The sequence below is a fragment of the Brachycentrus maculatus genome, unplaced genomic scaffold, assembly GCF_059751285.1.
Source record: "Brachycentrus maculatus isolate JH-2025_06_01 unplaced genomic scaffold, ASM5975128v1 h1tg000562l, whole genome shotgun sequence".
In the NCBI taxonomy this organism is placed as follows: Eukaryota; Metazoa; Arthropoda; class Insecta; order Trichoptera; family Brachycentridae; genus Brachycentrus; species Brachycentrus maculatus.
In genome coordinates this window covers 196,677-222,576 of record NW_028281305.1, presented here as the reverse complement: position 1 = coordinate 222,576, position 25,900 = coordinate 196,677, and the positions used below count along the sequence as shown (strand labels likewise).

Genomic DNA, 25,900 nt, shown 5'->3' with positions numbered 1-25,900 from the left:
AGCCCTCCGCTTCAGGTAGGTCCAGGGTAATATTGAATAAATATTAGAGTGAAAAAATCACTTTTATTTATTTGACCGCCCTCCTGGGAATCAAACCCGGGACCTCCAGTACGGTAGCCTAGCGTGCTGACCATTACACTACGGAGGAGGTTAATCTAGGGTTAAATAAATAGAACATTTGGAAGCTTCCATTTGAATTGGGCCTGAGAGTGATTTTTCCCACTTTGGAAAGCACTGGCTGCAATTATATGTACATTCACATTCATATACAAAAAAACTTTTAATAATTATTTCTTCAAAAAATGTATTCCTTTAAACATAAATTTTACATAAATACGATACATTTCATTACCTTAAAAATAATAATATTGCATATTATAAACAAATTCGGAGTAGATACTTAGCTAGATTGCATTGAGAATACTTTCAGTAATGGTTAAGATTCAAATTTTAAAGAATAAAATTTAAAAAATAAAAAATACAAATACATTTCACACAAATCCTTTAAAGATCTTTTTTTAGAAAAACTAAATGAGGAGGTTTGATGGACAGTTAGGATTCTAATGATATATAGTAATGTCCCAGACGTTTCTTAAAAGTTATTAGAGAAGGTGCATTTTTTACAAGAAATGATTTATTCCATATCTGGCCGCTTGGACTGAGAAGGAATTACTGAAGAATGGCGTGTTATAGCGAGGAACGGAAAGTGTTCTTGGGAAGAACGAAGTGATAGACCATCTGAAAAGATGCATTAGGGTTGTGAAGAATATTATAAAGTAACGTGAGAGATTGAGGATTTATGGGCTGGTTGAAGTGAAGCCATTTTAGTTCCATGCGAGAAGGTGGAACACGGTCATATTTTTTTTAATTGATAATGAAACGTTTGCTATGATTTTTAGACAATCAAGATGATTTATAAGATCAACATTTGCATCAATATAGCAAACATTGTTTCATTCATGCCATTTAAGTTCATTTAGTCAGAAAAATCGTATTTAAAATCGTAGTTTTCAATCCCTGCCTTGTTATGTTTATAACATAAAATTTGCCTAGTCTCCCACCAGTTTGATGATATTAGTAACGAAGAAACCCGGTCACTGGTCAAATAACATAAAAGTGGAAAATACTATTAATATCTTCTTCTTCTTCTTCTTCTATCCATGTTCGCTCCCTAGGTGGAGCATATGGCCAACACGAGTCGTCTCCAAGTCACTCTGTCACGCGCCATCTCCTTGGCTTCCTCCCAGGTCAGTAAATATCTTAGTTATTAAATATCTTAGTTGTTTTATTATTATTATATACATAAACTCAATTAATGCAGTTCTAAAATACATAGCTAGTAAAAGAACTAATCCATCCTATAATGAAAGTCCAATCAGGGAAGCCACTGAGGAAATTTTTAAACTCTTGAGTTCTAGAAAGTTCTTCATCTATGTAGTTTCCTGCAAAGCCAAGGTCCACTATAGGACTTGAAGGATTCCCAGTAATCTAAAACATAAAAAAATTAAGAAATAATAAACAAGACCCTTGCAGCTTTTTCATTAATTTTATTTATTTGTTAGAAATATGAACATACATAAACAAATATATAAACGTCCATTTATTAATAAATACATATACATAATTATTTTTTGACATCTCATCAAAGATGAAGAAGAATATGGAAGTCTGGGCATTTACGGGGCTGACGACTGTCGTAGGCTGGTTTAAGTGATCACTTTACACACGTGTAACATTCACCAATTCTACCCATTATTGACAACCACACTACTCAAATTCTTGGAAGTTCTATATATATGAACCAATTTAGAAACCTTGTTCTTGAATCACTAGAACATCACTTTTTTCACTAAAAACTTGGCATGAAATAAGTTCTGGGACCTTTTTTGTTTAAAAAAAAACCCTGGTTATATTCCAATTTTGTATTATCCCTTTGATTATATATATACAAATATATACCTGGGTAAATTTTAGTCACTTTGTGGTAATATCTTTCCATTATTAATTTATGTTTTATTGGGTAAATACAAGTAAAATTTAAATTAAAAACCATTTTTTCAATTATTTAATATTTCAGATTTTTCTTAATGCGATATACAGAGTGTTTGAACTTACGTTGAAGGTGATGGACAGAGAGAAGCCTGTCGTGATCTCTCCCCTCACAATGTGCAGGAAGTAAGTAGGACGCCCCCTCCACTCTGCCGCTGGCAGAGGCTCTGTGGGCAGACTCCAGTCAGCTACAGAGACCCCCAATCGAGGAGAGAATGTCACCGTTAGTCTGTTGGGACCTGCAACCACACAAGCATGATACTATACTACTGTAGCGTGCTTTTAATATATGCATAAAGGCACTGCCTACTATAAATTTAATATTAAAAAAGATGCTTATATTTAAATTTAATACTGACAACTAAAATTGCTTCGTTTTACGCACAGTCTTAAAAGATTGATATTATTTCACAAGAAATGACTTCATGGATATACAATTAGTAAATCTTAGGTAGTACTAGTCAATATATACTGTATTACTACCGGAAGGTTGATAGAAAACTGTGCATATAACCCCTCTCTAATCATGATGACAGCTGATATGGTCGCAGAGGAGTAACTGTACTTTTCCATAACAGACACCACTGTGATGAGTTACAGAAATTTTACATGGATCGTCTCTACTGTACACCGCAGTCGACTAGTTGGATAAGAGAAGTATAGAGTTTCAGCAAGAATTCAGTTATAAACCACACATTCAGTACATCACCTTTCAGGAGAAACTTGAAAGTCCACAGTCTATAACTGTGGGTCATTTCTACTGGACACCGCAGTCGACTAGTGGGATAAGGACTAGTTGAAAATGTAGAGTTTCAGCAAGAATTCAGCTATTGTATGCTGTAAACCACACATTCAGTACATCACCTTTCAGAAGAAACTTGAAAGTACGCTGTCTAGAACTGAATGTACAAGTGCGCTGTTGCAGAGTGAATTCTACTGGATAAGGAAAGAGTGGTGCTATAGCAGGGATCCCGCTATTATTTACTGTTAACTTTACAATAATACCTTTTAGGAGTAACTTGAGAGTACACTGTCTCGGACTGGATGTGCAAGTACGCTCTTGCAGAGTGAGTTCTGTCGGATAAGGGAAGCTTGGAGCTTCAGCTGGTATCCAGCTGCTTTTTTTACTGAATAAAACAAACATACAAAGGTTTCTATTGAAAATATTAATACAATGAGACCTACTTACATCATTATGAAGAAATCCACTTAAATTCAACTTTTATTATGAGTTTAACATAATAACTAGTTTTTTATTTTCTTATTTATTTCATTTAAAACAGAATAGTTGATAATAACTAAGTCAAAAATTCCTTATTTAACATTCTTACCCAGAGTGAGATGAAGTGCTACAGGAGCATGTTAGAGATTCATTGGTAGGAACATGTAGGGAATAAAAAGGTTTTAAGCCGGGCTGTGGAGTCTAGATGCTTTTTAAATAAAGTAACACAACAGCCAGCCAAATAGATAGGCAATAATATAAGACACCCAGGCCTGATTTTTATGATTGTGTAAGGTAGGGGACTACAGGGGACGACTCCGCTTCACCTACATGGACCAAATTATCTCCGACATACATTGTAGTTGATATATGCCGAATTGAAGAGACGAGCGGATCAAAGAGTTAAGTGGAGACTGACCATGAAAGAACCTGCGCACATACAGATTGTAACTCATGAAGAAAAACCCATAGTAATATATATGTCCTCAATGCCTTGATGATTCTAAAACAATATCTTAAAATAAAGAGAAAAATTTCTGCATGCAAATTTGTGCATGACAGACCTCGGCCCTAAGTGCATGTTTATTCTGCAATCCCTAGTGCATGTTGGTCCTGGGGTCTACCAAAATCACATGTGATCATCTGATCATGTAATTTTAACTATGTGAATGGTGCAATGATAGTGACATGTAGTATTGTTTGAATGCTGTTGTAGTGATTGTCCTGACAAAGAGACGTGTACGTCTTGATACCGGTAGACAAAAATCTCAGTGAGTGGTTATATACTATTATCACCAACATTTTTTAAAAAATATATAAAGGAGAAATTTCTTTTTGTTTCCTTGGTGGTAATGACTGGAAACTGTTAAAATAAGAACCTTTTGTTTTCATTAAACGACCAAAATATTAAGCTCAACCATTATTCTTTTATTCAATCAACATTTATAATAAACCATATATTTTAATAAATATAATAATGTAGAACTAAACTGGTTGTCTATAAAAAAAGATTTAAATTTAATATGCTGATATTTATACATAATTTTTAAAATGATAAAACAGTTTTAAACAAAATTTGTCATGAACATTAAACTAGAAAAAATTATAAAATAAGACTGCCATTTATGGAAAAAATAGAGTCGCAAAATTATTTAATGTATAAGGGTTTGAAAATGTATGATGAGATGCCTGAATGTATGGAGAATGAAAAGAGTCTGAACGAATTTAAGAATAAATGTTTTGTGTACCTACTGTAAGGAAATGTAAATATATATATAAGTATGTAGATGTAGTAAATTAAGTGTGTTAAATAGTTTATATTATGTAATATAAGCTAACTTAAAAATAATAAATAAAAAAATCTTATCTTCTTACTCTTAATGCATTTCATATGGGTATTTTTTACCCCTGCGGACCACTGGCGACGGGATTTGATAAATTTGTTTATATAGTTAAGACCTTAACCAAAAGATTATTAAGTAATATTCATATAAAACCATTGGATAATTCCTTCTTTTCTACCTTTTAATTGAGGTGGGCCCAGAAGGTAAAAATACCCTTCCCGTCCTTAAGTATCAATTGGCTGAACGGGTAGAAATACCTTTCCCGTCTGAAGTGTGTTAACATACCTTAAGGGAACCATTCTTCCCACATAGAGAGGTAATCCACAATACATCTCTCCTTCACAGTCCTTCTCCATAGAATATAAGGAGCGTCCCCTCAGCGGAATAGTGCGGGGGCTATTCCTGTCCAGATTCAGTACAAAATATCCCGACTCGTGCCTTCTCAGAAGATTACTGTCATTATACATCTTACGTTCAGAATGCTGCAACAAAAATTACTTATCATACAACTGGAAAATATGGATATTCACTTCGTTCTTTCCAAGAAAGAACACTTTACATCCCTTGCCAAAACATATCATTACCGTAGAACGGGGCTACTTGAACTTTGATGTGTTACTTGAACCCAGTACAAAAAAGAGATTTAAATCTGTATTTGGTCTACAGTAATGAATGTATCGTGACAATAAGTGTCACCTGTCAGGGAAACAATGAATCATGTCGGTACATTCATTATTGTAGACCAAATACAGATCTAAATAAATTTTTTGTACTGGGTTCAAGTAACACATCAATGTTCAAGTAGCCCCGTTATACGGTATACAGTAATTTCTTCTCTGCTATAGAATGAATTACCTCTCCTTGTACAAAGTATACTTTATTTGATAACGTTTAATAACATCTGAGGCATTACTATGTATCATTAGAATCCTAACTGTCCATCAAACCTCTTAGTTTTTCCCTCTACCTCCTTCCCTTAACTCGCTTTTTCCTTTGCCTCATTAAAATCAATTTGTAATTTTTATAAAAATATGATATAATATAAAGTAGTTGCCTAATTAATAAAGCATTAAATTGTATTTCGTGATTTTTTTCTTTCTCATTTGTACTTTATGTTCAAGCAATATCTACTCTCTGATTGCAAACAGCTATATAAGGTATCAAACGTTTTGATCAATATCACTAGTCTGTTTTTGGTTGGTTGGAAGATATTGAAGCGGGTCAAGTTGCATTCAATAAAACGAGAGTGCTCTTCTGCAATGACAATCTTTTTCAATTGAATTGAATTCAATTTATTTATTTCAATTAATATGTACATCACAAACTATAAAAAATTTAAATCGTATATATTAAAATAAAATATATGCAAGAACTACTGCTAAAGTTGTAGAAGAATCCCGCTTCGGAAAACTCCTTCAGACACTTGGAACAAATTAATATCCAATGAGATATTGTCAAACATAGCGATAGCTCTTCCTACAGGCATAACCATCGGCAGGTTGGTCCTGTGTATAGGAATGTGAAACAATCTATGCCGACACTGTCTTAGGTAACTATTGGGAACATACAGATCAATGTTCCAGATAATTTCAGGATTATCGATCATACCGCGCAACAATCGATAAATCTTAACCCTAAACTTTGACAGAGACTCATGAAATGCTATGTGTGGTCCGTTATACGGCTCTGAGACCTGGACCCTAAAGGTAAATACCATGAATCGGATTGAAGAGTTTGAAATGTGGCTTCATCGCAGAATGTTTCATATTTCCTGGGTGGATAGGGTCACTAATGAAGAAGTACTCAGAAGAACTGGATCACACAGAGAACTCTAGTCCAATATCAAGGTTCAGAAGATTTCCTATCTGGATTTCCTATTTCGTGCAGAAAAATATTACATTCTGCAAATTGTAATGATGGGAAAAATAGAAGGACTCCAAGGACCTGGCAGAAAGCAAACATCGTGGCTTTGCAACCGGAATGAGAGGAGTGAAGGGGTTGTTCCGGAGGGTGCAGGAATGCAAAACCTTTGCCAAAGTGATCGCCAACGTTGGGGGGACCTAACAAGGTACACAAAGAAGAAAAAGAGAGGAAGATATTGCTTCTTAGCAATAAGCCTGCCAATGTATATATTTATTTTCTGTCTTCTTCTTCTTTTTCTTTCCATGTTCGCTCTCTAGGTGGAGCATATAGCCAACACGAGACGTTTCCAAGTCACTCTGTCACGCGCCATCTCCTTGGCTTCCTCCCAGGTCAGTCCGGCGTCTCGAAGTTCCGGTGAGTATAGTCGGTGAATGGTCGGGGTTGGAAGAAAAGACACGAGGGGTTGATGCTCTCAGGTGGCATTCTAAGGACATGTCCCAACTATGTCCACCTTTTCCTCTTTAGGACTTCCAGTATGAGGGGCTGTTGAGTTTTTCTCCTCACATCGTCATTCCTGACGAAGTCATACCACTTTATACCCAGTATTCACCTCAGGCACCTATTTTAAAAACTTGCTAGTTTCTTATTTTGAGCTTTGGTGAGGTGCCACGACTCACATCCGTACAGAAATACTGTTAGGATGCAGGCGTTAAGACGACACTTGGTTTTTGTCGAGTAGAGTAGTGAGTCCCAGACATTGCGCATTTTATTGAATATGGCTCCTGCCATTCCAAGCCGTACATTCAGTTCCTTCTGGACACTACCTTCCTCCACCATGAATGTTCCAAGGTATCTGAAGGTGTCACTTTTCTGTACATGAAGCTTAAATTAATAAATGAAAAAACTTATTTGATATAAAGATACCATACCAAAATCCAGTATCTTTGTGGAACAGGATTAGAAGGTCCAGCTCTATAGGGTTGTCCTACAGAGGTAGTGAGGGACACGGGCAGCATTATGAGGGCAAAGGCTGTCAACAGTCCCAACACCATCCATGGACGTCTCACCAAACTTATGAATGATATCTGAAGACCAGAAATAACATCCAATAAATAAGTAAAATTAAATTACTTGTTGATTCAGCATAAACTTTGTGGAATGGCATGTTGACTATTTTAAAAATTAAACACTTGTACAATACAACTTACTTAGTTTTTTCTTTATTTTAAATTCTTTTGCATTTCACAATATATTATAATTACAAGTACATGCAAATATATAATATTAATACAAAAAAAGATCCCACAAAAAAATGGCTTGTGTGTGGGTAAACATTATATTTTAAGTTATAATAAAAGGGCACTGGCAAGAATACAATAGATATCACAATGAAAATTAGATTAAAAGTACTAATATAAGCTACAAATATTATATTTTAACAGAAAACAAAACAATAAAAAAGATGAAAACAAAAAAAGTTAGAAAATACGTACTATATGAGTTACACATTTAAAAAAAGAGGGTACTCTTAGATCTGTTTTTATTAATAAATAATTTAAGTAAAATTTAAAATTTAAATTTCATTACACAAGACTAGTTTCAAAAACTACAGTTGTTTTTATCAACAGGTTACGAACAGATTACTCCCATCCTTTCACACACATCCACTCATATACTCACACACACCCACCCTTTCTTTTAATATACAACAGTACATATTTATAACATATATCGGTAGTGTAAAGGCAAAGGAGTATATCTGTCTCAGACCAAATTTTACAGGAGAGCAAAAACAAACTTGCGAAATGAAATATTTTTTTCGGATGGCATATCACTCACTCCTTTCAAGAACGTCATAAATCAAAAATTGACAATTTTCAGTTGTGGATGTTTTCGGAATGCCCAGAAAATGTACTATATCCCAGCAAAAGAGGCATGTTTTAAACTTAATATTTACCCGCTACAGGGCAGAAAGTGTTGTTTATTAAAGGTATTGTTTAATTATTTTTTCAAATATACTAGTTATTTTTCAAATGGAGAAAAAACCTTCAGGTTCAACCTAAAAAGATCTGTTGCACAGTAAAAAGTTCAATAAGTGGATTGATATTTATTTTTAATACATTTTATTATATTTTTAAACTTTAAAAACGTTCTCCTGAAAAATCAAGTTTTTTGATTTATGACGTTCTTGGAACTTTGGAACGTTCGTTCTAAAGGAGTGAGCGATATGTTCAAATCTTAATAAAACTAAATAAGTGTTGCAACTACAGCTATATCCTTTTGCTAGATTATGAAATACACTATTTTAGACATTTTGTGGAACAAACTTAGAAAATGAAAAATTTGACTGATATACCCCTTTGCCATTATTTTACCGATATGTGGAATTATTTCATTGGCTTTTATCATTGACCATCTAAGTATTTTTTTATATTTTTTATGTACAAGATGTATGATTCCCAAACAAATAAAATAAAACGAATTATGAATGTAAAAGTACTCACAAAGAAGCTGAGGAAATAGATTGCCAGCACAGCTGACACCAGGGCGATATATAAATCAGCATTTACTGTTCCAGAGCGACCCATGATGGGCAGGAACACTGTGTACATTAGCAGGATATTGTACATCTGAAATATGATGGAAGGTATGTGGTATATCAAGTATATCCACACCCACTTTTTAACTGTAAAAAATGTTATAATATATTAAATTTTATATTGAACCTTTCCAGGAGTACAAAAATTGATGTCCGACTTTCTCCGGGGAGTGGGTTCTTTTTACATGATAAAAAAAACTGTTTTTCATTACATCGACAACAGCTGGAGGCGCGTTGCAGGAGCCTGGGTGAGGACCTATCCCACATCGAATCCTAATAGTTCATAAGGAACTGTCACGAGAGGTAGTATCATACATGATAAAAATAGTGAAGGACATTGGTAACATAAACCAAAGTAGGACACAAAATGCCTAACCCTCTTCTAGTGGAACGGAAGGTCTCCTGATGACAGTCAACAGTCCGCCTTCTCCTGAGGAGTATTACGTGGTTTCCTCCCAGCAATGAGCAAATGCTGAGAAGTTCCTATTTGACCCACACTAGATTATCCCTCCTGTTCCCAACACAGATTCAAATAAAAACATATTTAATTAGCTAGAAGAAACAAAAATCTACAAAATGATCTATAAACCTTGTACAGAATAAGTATATAATAATAAATGCAATTCCCTTCTAAAAAAAAAAAAAAATTACATCGATGTATTATGAAATTATGTTAAAATAATTTTTTAAAAAAACACCTATTTGAAGTGTTTTTCAACTATAACAAAATTACACACAAATATCCACAAATAGCTCACTCCTTTCAAGAACGTCATAAATCAAAAAACTTGATTTTTCAGGAGAACGCTTTTAAAGTTTAAAAATATAATACGATGGATTAAAAATAAATATGAAGCCACTTATTGAACTTTTTACTGTGCAACAGATCATTTAAGGTAAAACCTGAAGGTTTTTTCTCCATTTGAAAAATATTTAGTGTATTTCAAAAAATAATTAAACAATACCTTTTCTTTAAAATGCAAAAACAACACTTTCTGCCATGTAGCGGGTAAATATTAAGTTTAAAATATGCCTCTTTTGCTGGGATATAGTACATTTTCTGGGCATTCCGAAAACATGCACAACTGAAAATTGACGATTTTTGATTTATGACGTTCTTGAAAGGAGTGAGCGAAATGTCATTGCTATACAAGTTACATCATACTAACTGACAGACAGACTTCGATGTTCATTAACGCGATTCTCCTTTAAAGAAAATTCGCACTGACGTTCATTTACGTCCATACTCCCGGACAGGGTAAAGTATTTTATTTTTAATTAATGTTTTACTTAGTAAATACCACTATTTCTTAAAATCTACTGTGACACGTGTTTCGATGCATTCCGCATCATTTGTATCGAAACACGTGTCACAGTAGATTTTAAGAAATAGTGGTATTTACTAAGTAAAACATTAATTAAAAATGGATAGATTTTACCACAAAGTGACTGCCGAATCAATTAATGAAATTAAAGTATTTTAGTGTCCAATTTTTTTACAACATTCTGAGTGTGTCCAAATACTTGTTAAACACAAAAATACAAAAAAAGAGTTTCTGCTCAATAAAAAGCTTCTTTTCATCTCACCAATATAGTGAAGTTCTAGTGATTCAAGAATAATGTTTCAAAATTGGTTCATATATATAGAACTTCCAAGAATTTGAGTAGTGTGGTTGTCAATAATGGGTAGAATTGGTGAATTTATACGTGTGTAAAGTGATCACTTAAACCAGCCTATGACAGTCGTCAGCCCCGTAAATGCCCAGACCTCCATATTCTTTTGAAATTTAAGTATTTTTGTCAATAATTGAAACACAAATATTTCTCATTTCTTTTTAAAATAAATAATAATAAAAATTGGCGAACCAGAGAGATAAACAGGCGAGAGGAAGATCAAGAGGTTCGCCAGTGTGGAGAAGACAATGGGGATAGTGATAGCCACTGCAGATCTTATCCCCATGCAGGTGGTTATAAACAGCAATATGGCCCAGATTATTTGGCCTGCCACAAGGTTCATTTGGGTTGTCATGGATAAGGAGAGGTTGCGCTGAAAATATAAATAATCAATTTATATTATAATTTATTTATATTTTTAATTAGTAGCACCCGGGCACGCATAGCTCTGGCTCTAGACGAAAAAAATACAGCGCGCATTCCAAATCTGTATAATTTCACAATACTTGTGAAGCAATAAAACTATTAAGAATTTATAAAACAAGAATGCAATCGAAAAGATTAAAAATACATAATGACAGCAGTTATCAAGAAGCACGCTGTCTGCCGTGTTTAGTATTGAGTGTGTTGCTGTAACGTTCAACAGATGCGCTGTCACTGAGGACAAATAAGCCCTTTTTCAACATGTTTTTTTTTTAATGTGCCACAGGTAAAAAATATCTATTGCAGACGTATAAAAACAAATGCGTATTTCGCATACTTATTCATGCCAAGTTTTCTTCAATCTTCCTCCACTTCTATTTCAAACTATATTCGCCTCATTAATTTGTTTTACTAATCTTTCTTCACTCATTCATTCCACATGACCAAACCATCTCAACACAACTTTCTTAATTTCATCAATAATGCTTTACTCAGCCTTGCATTCTTTCATTATTTCATCATTCAAACAACGTTTTGTGACACAATTGTCCGAGGAATCACGTTTCGACTGCATTCAGTCTACTTTCAGCCTTTAGCCTACTCCATGCTTCACTACCAAACATTACAGAGTTGGTTCCTGGACTCTATTGTGTACTGCCAGTTAAGTTTTGCATGATAGATATTTGTTTGCTTTAACTGATTTCAGATAACCATTCACTCTGTTTCCAGTATTCACTCTCCTTTTTATATCTTTATCAACCTTCCCATCTCTAGAAAACATACTTCCAAAATGTACAAAATCTGTTTCAAAATTTCCCCATTTACTACTGTTTTACACCCAGATCTACAGATTCATCTCCTTCAAAAACCATGACTTTGGGTTTGTCAACATTCATCAAAGAATCACCTTTTTGCACACATTATACACTTTTGACATCAGAGCCTGCAGGTCTTCTCTACTATCAGCAAGAAACAAAGCATTGTCAGCATACAAAAGGCAACAGACAGACAAATTGATCATTTTAGCTCCAACATTCAAACCTTCTTCTTCTTCCTGGTTACATCCCAACTTATCATCTTTGTGACTACTACTTTGAGACTACTGGGGTCAGCTCTCGTCCTCAGGTTGTAGGTCCTTCTGTCCTGGACAACGTCACCTTGGCCATACCTTCGAATCATGTTACCTTTCTGCAGCACCCATGAATTTTTTGGTCTCCCTCTATATAACTTTCGAGGAAGATCCATTTCTATCGCCTGGTTTACGGCATGTTCGGGTTCTATGCGTCCTATATGCCCACAACATCTCAATTGTCTTTATTTTCTTCTTTCTTCTTCAAATCCTTATCCGCACCCCAGTGGTGCATAGGGCACTGCATCATATAAACACAGTGTTATCTCGATCGTTAACACATGAAGGAAAGGTGATCAGCCCTCCGCTTCAGGTACCAGCCCAGGGTGATATTGAATAAATATTAGAGTGAAAAAATCACGTATATTTATTTGACCCCTCCAAGAAATCGAACTCGGGACCTCCAGAATGGTAGCCGAGCGTGCTGACCATTACACTATGGAGGCGGACAATTACACTATGGAGGAGGTCTTTCCTTCACCTTCCTATTAATGTCTTCAACTTTCAAATCTATGAAATATATATGTATCGAAATACCTTTGGCCTTCTCCACTTGTCAACGAGGAGTATGACCAGCCCATAGCCGGAGAGGCAAGGACACCAGAAGAGAGGGAAGATGAGCCAGATGTTGGAGAACCAGGGCATTGCAAGAGTAGCCACTCCGTCTATAAAGGCCCCCATCGCCAAGTTTACTACTACACCGCATATAATTCCTCCCAGATGAGCCATCACTGACCATCCCAACTCCATCCAAGCTGTCACTAAAAATATATTTTATAATATAATCAAACTCATATTATTTTTTGACATCTCATCAAAGATGAAGAAGAAAATAAATTATAAAATGAAAATGTTATTTTTTGGCGCTTCTCATGTGTGTGCTTATAATCCAGGATTCGGACCTCACATACTACGAAGAAGTATGTTTTCTAAGGGTGGAGAGATATATAAAGGATAGTGAATGCTGGGAACATAATAAATGGTGCACCGAAATTAGTTATAGCAAATAAAAACCAATAAGCGAAAGCTTAGCTGGCAGTACACAACGTCCTGGAACCAACTCTAATGTATAATAAAAGAAGCATGGAACTGGCAAAAGAATTGGGTGAAAGAAGTCTGAGTACAGCCGAAACGCGATCTGTTAGATGAATGTGCCGCAAAACGATGTATGATGTTTGAATAGTATATATGGAAAGAATGCAAGGCTAAGATAAGTATTATCAATAAAATTAACAAAGGTATGTTGAGATGCTTTGGCCATTTGGATCGAATGAGCAAAGAAATAAAGTAACATATTATTGAAACAGTTTGCAAAATTAAACCTTGTCATCGCTAGATATCATAGATTAACAAGATGGCCTGTCTTTCATATTTGTAAGTGTATATGTGCTATTAAAGAGTAAAAGCATTAAGTTTGATGAACACAGATAAGAAATGAATATATGTATAATGAATTGCACAAAGAAAGTAATATATTATTGAAGCAATTTGCAAAGTAATTAGTCAAATGTGTTACTGTAATTTTGAACATATTTGGAGGGCACGTCATCTTTAACTCCTTCAGTTCCATTTTCGATTACATTCTGGTCTCCATTTTGTTGAGCGCCATCTGTTAGTAAATTTGTTAGTGAAAAACAGTTAAAATAGTTATAGTGTATACAGTAATCACTTAAACTAGCTAATGACAGGTGGGAAGCTTTGTAAACACATTATTCTTCTTATTATTTATGAGCCCTTTGACCTCCACTTCTGGATATAGGCCTCTTCCCCTTCTTTCCATTTCCTCCGGTTGGTTGCTGCTTGCAGACAGTTTTTATCCCCCACAGCGACAATATCGTCAGACCATCTCGTTTGGGGTCTTCTGAAACCTTTTTTGCTCTCCCTAGGTCTCCATTGTAGAATTCTTGGGGTCCATCTTATAGGGTCCTGTCTCGCTATATGTCCTGCCCACTGCCATTTGAGTTTTGCAACGCGATCCATGATGTCCTCTACTTTGGTTTTTTTCCTCAGGCTAAAACTAAGCATGGATCTTTCCATGGATCGCTGTGTGCACTTGAGCTTCTCTGCATTTCTCTTTGTGAGAGCCATAGTCTCTAGTGCATATGTATTCACTAGCAGTATGCAGGATTCATAAACTTTTTTTTAAACAGGTCAGAATCTCTTTGTTTTGAATATTGAAAGCATAAATTAAACCCTGAAGAGGACAACAGGTTGTTGCCAAAACTAGTTGGTTAATAAAAATGTGAGTGGATCAAAAATAAAGTGTTTTATTTCTCAAAATAATATAGAATCTCTTTGTTTTGTAGCATCTGTTTGAGTTTTTGTAAGCAACTAGACCGTATTTATAATATTAATATTATTTATTATATCAGACACTGGATTGTTCACCCTACGGATGAGATGTCAATACTTTACAACTTGATATGATACATCTATTATTATTTTTTATATGAAAGTCTAAGCATCCCAAGGCTAGCTTACAACCTATCAAAACCTTTACAGATATTTTGAAAAGTCTACCCATATGCGGAAGACTCTGAGACCATTGCATATACGTGTACAGATTAAAAAAATTAATGCAATATGGATGTTCAATAGTGGGCAGAATGGTGAATGTTACACAAGTATTTAAAGTGATCGCATAAGCCAGCCATTGCTAGGTCATAAGCCCTGGGATGCTCACTCTTGACACTCCATCTTCTTTTATATAAAAAATAACAAAACTAACCACTCATTTGACTCACATACACTTAAATTGTTACACTCAGTCATAGCAAAGGTCAAGTAATGAAATAATTTAGAAAATTTAGAATCACAAAAAAAATCATAATACATTAATTATTTATTTATTTATTTCATCGTAATATAACACGTTACGATGCGAGCATTTGTATAGTCAGTACAGCGAGCCGAGCGCTCCTTCTATAGTTTGGATGCTCGCAGCAAGCGATGTTACGGCGTTACGTTACGACGAAATGCTCCGGTCAGTCTCCACCCTTTCCCCACCCACCTCTGTATATATATTGAATAATTTTTTGGCTTGTTATTTTTGTAATCACCAGTCGATGAAAACAAATGTAGTTTTCAAAACTAGTTGTGTGTTATGAAATAAAACCCCGATTAGTGGTATTATAGAATGGATCATTTTCAGACGGAAGGAATATCTAATTTAACATACTCAACCTATAATGAATTGTGTAAGACTCGTTTTGTGTTTTTAACAGCCAATATTATCAATATTTTCATTCATCATTTTCTTTTGCAAAATTCGCCTTCGTAAATACGTTGTTTTCGTAAGTTGGCAACGAATGACGTCACAGAAACGCATCCACACTACTACTCTTACAGCTCTCTAAAGCAGATACATAAAGGGATACACCTATAACACACCTGATGACGTATAGCGGTGTCCGTTTTCCATTTTATTAAAATAAATTTAAACCTTCATATTATATCTCCCTTATTTCTCTACAGATTTCAATAAGAATGTTACCGATAGTCTTGTGATTTTTCACGTTAATTTATTAGCTAATAAACCAAGTGAGAAAAATCCCTTTGAATTATGAATTTCTAATATAAGAACCATGGATATTTCATTTCAAGTTAAGATACATATAATAATAATAATACAACCCTTATCCGCACCCCAATGGTGCATAGGGCACTGCGTCATATAAACGCAGTGTTATCTTGATCGTTTACACATGAAGGAAAGGTGATCAGCCCTCCGCTTCAGGTACCAGTCCAGGGTAATATTGAATAAATATGACAGTGTAAAATTCACTTATATTTATTTTACCCCCCTTGGGAATCGAACCCGGGACCTCCAGAACGGTAGCCGAGCGTGCTGACCATTACACTACGGAGGCGGACAAAGATAAATATAATGTTCCGCAAAATATTTATACCTGCTTCGAGATATCAATAAAAATCTCAACTTACCTTCATTTTTATCTGTGTGGTTTAAATTTGTATTTTTTATAAATTCCGCTTGACCATCAAGAGATTTTCTTTTCTTAATTAAGAAATTAAATTTCTTCCCCCAGGCATCATCAATTGGTTGTAATTTCTTTCCCAACAGACCCCAATCTTTTGGAAGCCATTTCCCTAAAAAAATAGGAAAATAAGAATTGAAAAATACATATGTCGCCTACTGTCGAAATCCGCCACATCCATGTAAGTCGATTTCACTAAAAAATTCAAAATTCTCCGGGTTACATTTATGTTTCAAAGATTTGTCTATCTTTAGAAAAAAAAATTATGAAATAGAGAATTTTCCTATTTTTCTGAATTATTTCAGCATTTGAAAAAAAACACGAGACACAAACCGATAATAATAATAATAATAATAATAAAACCCTTATCCGCACCCCAATGGTGCATAGAACACTGTGTCTTATAAACGCAGTGTTATCATGATCATTTTTTTACTTATGAAGGAAAGGTGATCAGCCCTCCGCTTCAGGTACCAGTCCATGGTAATATTGAATAAATATTACAGTGAAAAAATCACTTATATTTATTTTTACTCCCCTTGGGAATCGAACCCGGGACCTCCAGAACGGTAGCCGAGCGTGCTGACCATTACACTACGGAGGCGGACTGATAATAACGTCATCTTAATTTTTGACCTATCCCCGCTCTCTGATTAGCCGATACGGGTCAGAAGGCAAGTTCGATAGAAAATGCATTGAAACACATGTCAATTGATTTTAAGAAAAAGTGGTATTTACTAAGTAAAATTAAAATTAAATATGAATAGATATTATCACGAAATGACAGTCGAATCATTTAATAAAATGAATGGGAAAGGCATTTCTACCCGTTCGGTCGATTGATGCTTAAGGACGGGAAGGGTATTTGTACCTTCTTGCCGGCCTCATTTTAAAATCAGAAATTACATATTAAATGTTTTTATATGAATATCATGTACCAATCTCTTTGTTAAGGTCTTCACTATATGAACATAATTATCAAATCCCGTCGCCAGCGGTCCGCAGGCTTAAAAAACACCTGTCCGAAATGTGTTAAGGCACAACTCGCAAGTATTAATTGTCAGAACTGGTTATGTTGTAAATGGATAAATATGTATGTGTTAGGGGTAATTCTTACATTGCGACAAGTGACCAGTGTAAATCACAACACTGGCGACAAATGCCAAGAAGAAAAAGATGTTTAATGCGATTCCCGCTTCATGGGTACAGATGACCATAATCCATCCCAGGTAGTCAAAGTAAACGACTTGACCGTTGTAATGCTCCTGTGAAAATAAAACGAAAAATGAGGAATTCACGACTTCTAAAATTATTTTTTATTTAGTGTAATGGTCAGCACGCTTGGCTACCATACTGTTGGTAATAGATTTCTCATAAAAGTTCAGCTTCCTGAAATAATTGGATGGATGAAAAAGTTTAGTTTTTTTTAAAGCAATTTTAACAATAAGTTTTTTCAGGTGCTTCTTCTTCTTCTGTTCGCTCCCTAGGTGGAGCATATGGCCAACACGAGAAGTCTCCACGTCACTCTGTCACGTGCCATGGCTTCCTCCCAGGTCTGTCCGGCGTCTCGAAGTTCCGCTGAGTATAGCCGGCGAATGGTTGTCAGCGGCCTTCCGGGGCGCCGGAATCCTCGGGGTTGGAAGAAGAGACATGAGGGGTTGATGCACTCAGGTGGCATTCTAAGGACATATCCCAACCATGTCCACCTTCTCCACTTTAGGACTTCCAGTATGAGGGGCTGTTGAGTTATTCTCCTCACATTGTTATTTCTGACAAAGTCATACCACTTTATACCCAGTATTCGCCTAATTGTGGTTCAAATAAGTAAAGTGAAAAAACCTTGACATTTTCTACTTCTGGAGCGTTCCCGAGAGCTCTGAGCAAGGCTAGACCATTGTCTCCCAAGTGCTGGTGACTTCCTAGAGGCACATACTCTTGACTGTCATACCTGGTGTGGTATACATAGGCATTGCGAGAGAATGCAAAATCCATACCTAAAAAATAAACCGATTTTCATATATATAAAGCTGAAATGGCTTTTACAAACAAGTATGAGTATGTACAATAGAGTTTTATTAATTAATTGGTTACATTTTGGTAAAATCTATACAACTTTAAGTATTTACTAAGTAAAACTGAAATTGAAAATACAATAGTCATTAATATGGAAATAAAACACTTGAATACATAGTTACAAGCATTTTCAATTTGTTGCCGGCAGAGGTGAGAGGGCTAACAAAAATATAGACCAAAGGCCAAATAAAGGAATGGATAAATGATTAAGCATTATATTAATGCTTAATCTTAATGAAAACTATATTAGTTTTCATGTAATCTTTTGAATTCTGTTTTGTGTTATGTATATTATATTGAAATTAATACAAATAATAAAAAAAGTATGTAAAATGAACTCCACCGACAAGACACATAAGGTGCCTTGGTGGGTCTGAAAATAAAATAAATTGTCATACAAAACAAATTCATAGATGCAACAGAAGGATAACATGATATGAAGGCATGGCCTTGTGACGTATATGATAGAAGGACCACAATCTGAGGATGAGGACAGCTGATCCTAACAGTCTACAAAGACAATACGTTGCGATGGAGCCAGGAAGAAGATGTCGCTCACTCCTTTCAAGAACATCATAAATCAAAAATCGTCAATTTTCAGTTGTGCATGTTTTCGAAATGCCCAGAAAATGTACTATATCTCAGCAAAAGAGGTATATTTTTAACTTAATATTTACCCGGAACAGGGCAGAAAGTTTTGTTTTTGCATTTTGAAGAAATGGTATTGTTTAATTATTTTTTTAAATAGGTATCCCTAATATTTTTCAAATGGAGAAAAAACCTTCAGGTTTTATCTAAAAAGGTCTGTTGCACAGTAAAATGTTCAATGAGTGGCTAGTAATTTATCTTTATTACATTGTATTATATTTTTAAACTTAAAAAACGTTCTCCTGAAAAATCAAGTTTTTGTATTTATGACGTTCTTGAAAGGAGTGAGTGATATACGATTGACTTACCCGGCATCTTTCCAAAGTCACGGAATATTCTAAAATCTGTATCGGAAGGAATGACTCCGCTTTGAAACATTTCTTCGCCAATGATAATACCGTGAGGATGTGGAGCATGTTTTGCATAATACTAGAAACAAATCAATCTATAAAATTCATTTACAATTTACATAAATATACTGTATTTATAATCCTTATCTGCATCCAATGGTGCAGACAGTGGCGTGCACAGAGAATTAATTAGGTTCGGTAGTAGAGGCAGGTAGTAAGGTAAGATAGGTGCTACTTAGTAAGTGTAGGTACTGGTTGCATTTTTATATGTCATGTGAGTAAGTTAGGATATGCACTGCTTTTCTCTCTATATGGAATGCACGCCCCTGGGTGCAGATAAAGGTTATAAATATATGTAAATAGCAAAGCACTGCATCATATTAAAACGGTATTATCATGATTGTAATCGGGCAGTTTTTTCATCAACCCGAACCTAATAAGTAAAATAATTAGGGTTGTATTCTAATCATAAGTAATCGCAAACCCATTTCCGATCTGTATAATGTTTTGAAATGTGAGGAAGCTTGGTTTGATATATAAACGAAGGATATCGTGAGGTGGGGACGACAACAAATGCGATACTGGAATGAACATATAAACAGAATGTCAGAAGATAGATGTCCACAAATCACCCTTCAAGGAAACCCTGAAGGACGCAGACCCCCAGGCAGACCTCCGAAAAGGTGGAAAGATAGCTGGGAGTCAACATCCCAAAAGCGACATGCGGAGGCACAAACAGATCCCTAGGATCTACAAAAAGAAGAAGAAGAAGACAATGTTTTGTCGCATCTAGCGCTCTACCAAGAGTAAGCAAATAGAACGCTTATAAGCGTCTCCCGCTTTCAATAATTAACAATGTGTTAATTAGATGAAGGCAAAGTGATCAGTTTTGTGCTTCAATTACCAGTCCAGGGTGTTTTTAAATAAGTAAACATTAACCTTGTTGTATTTTACCACGATCTTGGAAAATAGAAGCTCATTATATATTTTTATTTTAATCAAAATGGTTTTAAATGGTTTAAGTATTAAAATAATTACATTTAGTAGCCATGGGTGATGTGGTCCAGACTGGAAAAGAATGGCCCTCCCTCCCATTCCGGCAGCTTCAAAGTTTAAGAAAATTCTAGCTGTTGAAGCCCATCTGTGTTTCAAAAACATATGAGAAGCCTAGAAGAATATATTATATTTAATACAGGTCATCAAAAAACTTGTGTTTAAAGATTAATGAAGTTAATGTTAATACCTGCAGTGATGTTTCCTCCGCTCCATTGAACAGAAATATAATATTGTGCTTGAGACGCACCTCAGACTGAGAAAGTATCCTGATTAGTTCTAGCATTACAGCACAAGATATTCCATCATCAGAAGCCCCTAAAATTCACAAAATCTAATGTGGTTTCTTCTTTGAACCGCATTTTATATCATAATAAAAACATCTAATATATATTATATATATATATATATATATATATATATATATATATATATATATATATATATATATATATATATATATATATATCGCTCACTCCTTTCAACAACATCATATATCAAAAAACTTGATTTTTCGGGAGATTTAAATATTTTAATGTTTAAAAATATAATGAAATGTAATAAAAATAAATATCAAGCCACTTATTGAAATTTTTACTGTGCAACAGATCTTTTAAGGTAAAACCTGAAGGTTTTTTCTTCATTTGAAAAATATTTAGTATATTTAAAAAAATTAATAAACAATACATTTTCTTCAAAAAGCAAAAATAGCACTTTCTGCCCTGTAGCGGGTAAATATAAAGTTAAAAATATGCCTCCTTTGCTGAGATATAGTACATTTCCTGGGCATTCCGAAAACATGCACAACTGAAAATTGTCCATTTTTAATATATGACTTTGTTGAAAGGAGTGAGCGATATGTGTCGGGTTGTGGACCCGTGGTTAGTGTCGCGGGCTCTTGAGTCAGCAAACTTTACTGAACATGACTGTATTTAAATTAAAGTAATTTAAATCAATGAGTTTTTAGTATATATATACCTGCGCATCCTGGCATAGTATCAAAGTGACAATTCACAAGAATGCTATGCTCCTTGTGAGTTCCTTCAATCATGGCTATAACGTTTTGAATATTTTCATAAATATTTGTGAACCGCGGCTTATATTCCAGTGTATAGGCTCCACTTCCTTTTTGAACCTACAAATTATATTAAATAATTGTATAAAATAAACTCCATTCAAAAATAGGCCATTTAAAATTTGAATTGGCCATTGAAAAAACTTTTTTAATAGACAATTTTAAAAAAAATTAGGTTTTATTAGGAAGATTGATGTTTTCCATTTAAGGATAAACTAAAACATGATTCTAGTAACTGCCATCGCTATCCTTTCGATACGATATGGAGGAAAAGGATTTGTATAGAGTTTACATTACACATGATATATTACATTATAAATGCTGACCCATCATGACGTATTGGATCGAACGTAGAGCAGACACCGTTGGCACAAAAAACGCGCTTAGAGTGTCAGAAATGAAGACTCTAAGAAGCATATCAGGCAAGAGTCTTCGAGATAGAATAAGAAACGCCAGGATCAGGGAAATATACGAGATTGATAACAAATCTGGCAAGAGTCATTGATTTACATATCAAGGCTACGAGACAGAATAAGGAACACCGGGATAAGGGAAATATGAGAGATCGAAGATGTTGTTAGGTGAGACAATGGTATGCGAATGTTAGGAGAATGGAACCATCCAGACTTCCCCACATAGCACTGTATGGCCAACTCCATGGTAGACGACTCCCAGGCAGACCAACAAAGAGATGGATCGATAGCTGGGAATCGACATCGCAGGAGGCTAATCCCTCTTAAAAACAGTCCACAAGGCCTTCATCAAAAAGAAGAAGAAGAAGATGAAATGCTGTCAAAATCTATCTGATACTTTTATAAATCATTACGGGTATTTCTCGCTAGAATACCAAAAGCCGATATATCCAATTTTGGCAGAAAAAGGGTCAAGATTTACGTGGTATCATTTTACAAGAAAATTATTGGTGAGAAATTATGTGCCTTCACCATTCAAAATTTGATGACTATTTTTTGCAAATTATGTTAAAAATGATTTGGTTGTTTCTTTGTTATAATTCTGGAAATTTTTCAACACATTTGTGGGCGTTTTTTTTACAATACAATAATATCTAATAACCCTCTTTAATCCAAAGATAAAGCCTTTGTATTGTGCGAAAAATAATAAATACACCATTAAAATTCTTGGCAATAAATGATTACAAGAAGACATCAATGATCCTGGTTGTAAAGATTAATTCAATCCATTACTAGTAATAATAAACATGTGTTTATAAATAATATAAATAACACTTTTGTCATAATTCAGATAAAAATATTTGTAACTAGCTGCACTCAGCTACGGGTTGCTGTAGCTCAGTCTGGTTTCATGGAAAAGAATGAAATTAGAAAGTATACATTTGTAATATGAATAATTATTGGCTGAATCTAAAGACTTGTGAAGCCATAAATATACATATTTAAAATCTATGAAAGAAGATTGAAATCGAAAACATAAAAAATGCTAAATGAAAGCATATGTCAAGAAGTACGCTGTCCGCCATAACCAATTTCAATCGTGGCCAAAAATATTCTAAAGGTAGGCTTGGTAAAAAAATGTTTTTTTAGATAAGAGTTGCGTTTATTATTTACCTTGCTTATTATATACAAGGTTTATAGACCATGAAATAGATTTTGGTTACTTTTTACTTTAAAAAAATATATATATATATATATTAATCTGTTGTGTTGGGGACCAGAGGGATACTCTACTGTGGACCAATCAGGAACTTGTCAGCATTTGGGCATTGCTGTTAGAAAACCACATAAAACTCCTCAGGAGAAGCCGGACTGCTGACTGTCGTCAAAGGACCTTTCGTTCCACTAGAAGAGGATTCGCCATTTTGTGTCCTAGCTTGGTTTATGGTACTAATGTCCTTCACTATTTTTATCATGTAAGAAGCAAAAAAAAAATTGTGTTTTAACCCTTCGACTGATAAGTTTAAATGAAGTTTTTTTCCCGAATGTGGCAAGGCCAAATCGGGCAAAAGGTTCATCATTGTTACCTCGTAAAGTAAGGATTGTGAGCTGTGTGCTTTGAGTTGTGCATCCTTGAGTTCAGCAGTAATGACAGCCACAGCTAGTACTTCATTCTGAACTGTGCCTGCAAGTCTAGGTCCGATGCTTGCTAATTTTGTGAGAGACTGTGCCGATCTCTCTGCACTGAAGAGTTTTGTATTATTTTCCTGTAAATTAAGCAAAAAAGTATTCAATTTAAAAAACTCTTGAGTATACAAACCCAGATTTGTGAACAATGATTTGGATACACTTAAATATGGATGTTAGTCAAAATACGTGGGGTTTATATAGGTTGAAAGGTACTGTACTTAGTATTTACTTACTGCTTCATAAACTGAGATGGGCCTTGGGAGGGTATGATCTATAAGATGAACGATGTAGTAGGTCAGGCAGCCAATCATGAGAAACAGCAGAGGCCATCTCCAAGAGATGGACTGCACACTGTTCCGGACTTCTGTGTCGGTCTTCTCTCTCTTGGACTGGTCACTAAAAGGAATAGGTTCCAGACCTAGCTGGTCTTCAGTCGAACCGCGACGCGACATGTCTAGAAAAAACAACAAGTTCTTATTGACTATAACCTCAATATTATCTACAATCTGTATGTTTGGTTTTATAATAGTTTTTATTTAATTTCATTAGGGGCTCATATGTTTACAAACATATTACAATATGATTTGAAAATTTACCTTCTCTTTAATTAAAAAAGATGCCAACATCTGACTTTTGAAAAGAGTACGGTGGGGCATGGCATAAAGAAGGCTGAGAAACACTGGTCTTAGGGTTAAATCTAACAAACGATTGTTACACCTGCACTCCTCTATAGCTCTGAATGCTGGACGATGAATAACACTTTCTCTAGACAACTAGAAACTGTGTAGAAAATCCGAATGCTTAGGTGGTCAGCTGGAGTGTGCCTTTGAGACAAAATAAAGAGTTCATACATTCGTAAAAGCTGGGTGTAACTCACATCAATAGTAAGGTAGAGAAAAGGCAATTGAGATGGTATGGATACATGGGACTGGATTCGATTCCCAGCCCCTGTTAAAATAAATAAAAAGATTTTCAATTATATTTATTTGATATCACCCTGGACTACCAGGAGCGCAGAATTAATCATTTCACTTTCATACAATTAACGATCAAGCTGTTTCCTTTCGGTGCAGCGCTCTACACATCATTGGGTATGGTTAAGAGTCGGAAGAGGAAGTATAATACATACACATCAACGAACTTAGATACCTACTTTTAATTTCCTAACTGTGTCTAGTGAAACACATTTCAAAATGGTTCATTTATCTTGACAAGTCTTATTTATTCAAAGCAAAAATCAACAGTCAAATAGTATCACATATAAAATTCACACTGACTAGTTTAAATTTATGAAAAAGAAAACAGTTGATCACACCCACAACTCTACACACTGTTTCTTGAATAAAAACAAGTAATAATGTAAATGTTTTATCATCTTTTGGCCTTTTTAACCCGAGGGAGTTTACAATATAAATCATGCAAGATTAGGAGCACAAATAAAGATAGGTGTGTTCTACGTATATTAAAAAGTACATCTTTTATTGCAGTGAATTATGACATACCAAGCCATGTATTTTGTATTGTTTGATATCTTTCTGACTAAAATGATAAAAGCCAGTTATAAAAATACATCATAGGGTAAAACAACTAACAGAATTACAAGCTATTTTGACAGTGATTTTAATCAACCCCAAGGTCCCTAGTCATCGTTATTATTGGCCTTTATTATCCGATAGAACTTACTACTACTTCTCAATTTTCTTTCCCATAAAGCAGTCATTTCCTTCATCGTGAGCTCCATCATTTAAAATAACACTATCCATATCATCCATCATTTGCTTTGTGTTATACTACTTAAGAAACTCTTTGTCTTCAGACACATTGCACCTGCCAATGAAGATAACCTGGAACAACTGGTTGTGATTGGTAGCCTGTAGGTGAGGGGAGAGTGAGGAAGATCTCCTACAGAATCAAGTTAAGACAGCAGCAGGCACCTCGGTGGTTGGAGCGCTACGTGCAGCGCAGTCAAGGGATAACTGGAGAAGAATCATTGCTTTGACAGAGATCACAACCCTCAGTTATGAGGAGTAATACGGAAAAGAAGAACTTTATTAATTGTTTACTTATTTCAAAGTTTTCAGGATTTTGTAAACAAAGACCACTTTTATTTACATGTAAAATTTCCAGGCCATTCATTTATCAAAATTATGATTTTTAGATATAAGGTGATTCAGAATTCAACATCCGATTATGCTACAAAGCAACCCCAAGTTTTTTTAAAAAAGGAATAACCCTAAAAACCTCTATTTTAGAGGCTTGTCTGCAGGTAGGATAATAAGGATAGGGAAAGTAGATGTGAATA

General features: G+C 34.8%; 1 protein-coding gene across 2 annotated transcripts; it reads right to left on the bottom strand.

The window, feature by feature from the left end:
• Nucleotides 1-286: 286 nt before the first annotated feature.
• On the bottom strand, nt 287-24,959 carry LOC148301443 (endoplasmic reticulum metallopeptidase 1-like). 2 transcript variants are annotated; one of them, XM_088273229.1, is made up of 19 exons: nt 24,752-24,959; nt 23,832-24,052; nt 23,496-23,675; nt 21,400-21,556; nt 20,612-20,739; nt 20,407-20,535; nt 19,327-19,447; nt 18,137-18,291; nt 17,415-17,562; nt 16,245-16,409; nt 13,819-13,911; nt 12,840-13,063; nt 10,943-11,123; nt 8,982-9,163; nt 7,407-7,562; nt 4,900-5,096; nt 3,055-3,176; nt 2,116-2,288; nt 287-1,488 (listed from the first exon to the last, which is right to left on the bottom strand). In XM_088273229.1, the coding sequence occupies exons 2-19, from the start codon at nt 24,048-24,050 to the stop codon at nt 1,324-1,326; spliced, it is 2,895 nt and encodes a 964-aa protein (XP_088129355.1). In that variant the 5' UTR covers nt 24,051-24,052; nt 24,752-24,959; the 3' UTR covers nt 287-1,323. The 2 variants fall into 2 exon arrangements, with proteins under 2 accessions (XP_088129355.1, XP_088129357.1); XM_088273231.1 differs by lacking the exon at nt 13,819-13,911 and having other exon boundaries at nt 1,175-1,488.
• Nucleotides 24,960-25,900: the final 941 nt, after the last annotated feature.